Source organism: Miscanthus floridulus, unplaced genomic scaffold (genome assembly GCF_019320115.1).
Source record: "Miscanthus floridulus cultivar M001 unplaced genomic scaffold, ASM1932011v1 fs_341_1_2, whole genome shotgun sequence".
Lineage (NCBI taxonomy): Eukaryota > Viridiplantae > Streptophyta > Magnoliopsida > Poales > Poaceae > Miscanthus > Miscanthus floridulus.
In genome coordinates, this window is record NW_027096616.1 from 1 (window position 1) to 2,155 (window position 2,155).

Below are 2,155 nucleotides of genomic sequence, written 5' to 3' on the forward strand. Positions count from 1 at the left end.
GCTGCGGCGAATGCCATTGAATATCTGCAACAACAACAGTTACAACAGTTCTGCCAGCGCTCAGGCAACTAGCCGTGGCGAACCCTGCCGCCTACTTGCTACGGCAACTGCTGCTTCCATTCAACCAACTAGCTGTGGCGAACGCCGCTGCATACCTGCAACAGCAGCAGCCGCTTCCGATTACCCAGTCGGCTGTTGCAACCGCCGCTGCCTACCACCAGCAACAACAGCTGCTCCCAGTTAACCCATTGGCACTGGCTAACCCGTTGGCTGCCGCCTTCCTGCAGCAGCAACAATTGCTGCCATTCAACCAGATGTCTTTGATTAACCCTGCCTTGTCGTGGCAGCAACCCAACGTTGGAGGTGCCATCTTCTAGAATACAAATGAGTTGTACTTGATAACAATGTTCTTGTGTCGGCGTGTGCAACTTCCCAGAAATAATCAATACATTGATTGAGATTTATCTGAGTCTATTCCTTAATTTTTTTCTCTGTATAATCAATTGAAAAATATCAAATCATAACTACAGCCACGTGCTTGATTAATACGTAGAGAATACCACATTACATCATCAATATCAAGATGTGCCAGCCTGACCTCTTGAACGTTCTCATTTGGCTGTGTGCGTGGGTGTTTGTGACATAGATGTGACTGTACGTGCGTGTAGTTGAGTACTTGCATCTATGGTATGTTGTTTTAAGAAAGTCATGGGCACATATGCTTTGACCATTGTCTTTCAAGTCAGGTGCACGTATACAAAGGAAAACATAATAGAAGTTCATGAGTAAACGTATATGTGCATGCAAAGTTGGTATGCAAAGTCACACCTCTTAATTATTGTTTCTAGTAAATATTTGGTGCGTGTGTTTTTATCTTGGAGCAAAATTGTGCAAGACACCATAATATTGTAGAAAAATAAGGAAACAATTGGAGCCCATGAACTTGACAAGGCCAAGGGCATTAAAACAACTAGACCCTATCAGTAACAATTTGGAAGTACATAACAACAAAGTATAAAACTCGTCGCCAAAAAAATTTATGATGAACGCGACGTTTAATTACCCACGAATATGTTAGAGAAAATTTTAAAGAGCGACACCAAACTTGCATCAAATTGGCTGCTCAACACGGTAGCTCACTTTTCTGCTAGGTAGCATTACCAAAGATGGGATCTTTGTTGATGGGCACCGCACCGACTATAATATGATTTAGAGTGGGGCTATCAAAACCCAAAAGTAACGTCCCCAGATTAAAGTACTAAACGTCCACCGCCATCCTACTATTCTGTAGAGAGAGAACCCACCTGGAGTGCCATTCTGACACCTAGCCTAGTCCAATGGATTGTAGTTTTCATCTATGTGTAGAATGTTAAAAAGTTCATGTTCTAACATCTTAAATCTAAACAAATCCAGAAGTTTATTACTGACACGACGGTTTACTAGGGGTAGCTCATAGCACTAGAACCAATGTAACCTTAACTCACATGTTATATAAAACTAGAACAGATATATTATCATATCTATTTGAGCACCCATAAAGCAAATTATTATAGAATCAAGAAATGCATTGCTTTGTAAATGAACAAGGAATAGTAAATGAAGCCATGAAGATTTTGTTGGTCTCGCTCTGATTATGTGTCAACAGAAGTTACTATTTTTAAATGTTTTTAGCCTTATTGGATTTGCTTAGCCTAAAATTAATGTCCAGTCCTAGAGATTAAGGTTATTATCCAAATGTTCTAGAGATTCTTTTGGACAAGATTCAGGTCGTGTGTAGGGAAATCCGAAATATCTTTGATTCGAATCCACGGAATTAATATATGTGTACCTATGTGCTCACTATTCTAGTGAAGACGAATATGATGGAGTGGGTTGTCATGGAACTTCAAGTCTAGGATGTTGTAGTTTTTCGCATAAAAAATCAACGCAAGCCCCATCTTAGTCTTCTTTATCTTGAGTTTTTGCAGCACAGCTGAGCAAGGTTTATGTTAATGATCGTGTTGTTTTTTTTCTTGAATGGATCTATGCCTTTGAGCCCAAACGACTTTTGTTTCGAACAGCTAGGAGGTTGGCCATGATCCTCTTCATCTGTATATTGAAGGGCAGATTCATATCATAGATGGTGGAAGGAACAAAAGTGGCATCAAACTTATCA

At 40.1% G+C, this 2,155-nt stretch overlaps 1 protein-coding gene across 1 annotated transcript; it reads left to right on the forward strand.

The window, feature by feature from the left end:
* Nucleotides 1–48: 48 nt before the first annotated feature.
* On the forward strand, nucleotides 49–377 carry LOC136531402 (kafirin PSK8-like; the record flags this gene model as incomplete). The annotated part of the gene is made up of 1 exon (XM_066524066.1): nucleotides 49–377. A coding segment is annotated over one exon (329 nt), but the record flags the coding sequence as incomplete, so codon positions are not given.
* Nucleotides 378–2,155: the final 1,778 nt, after the last annotated feature.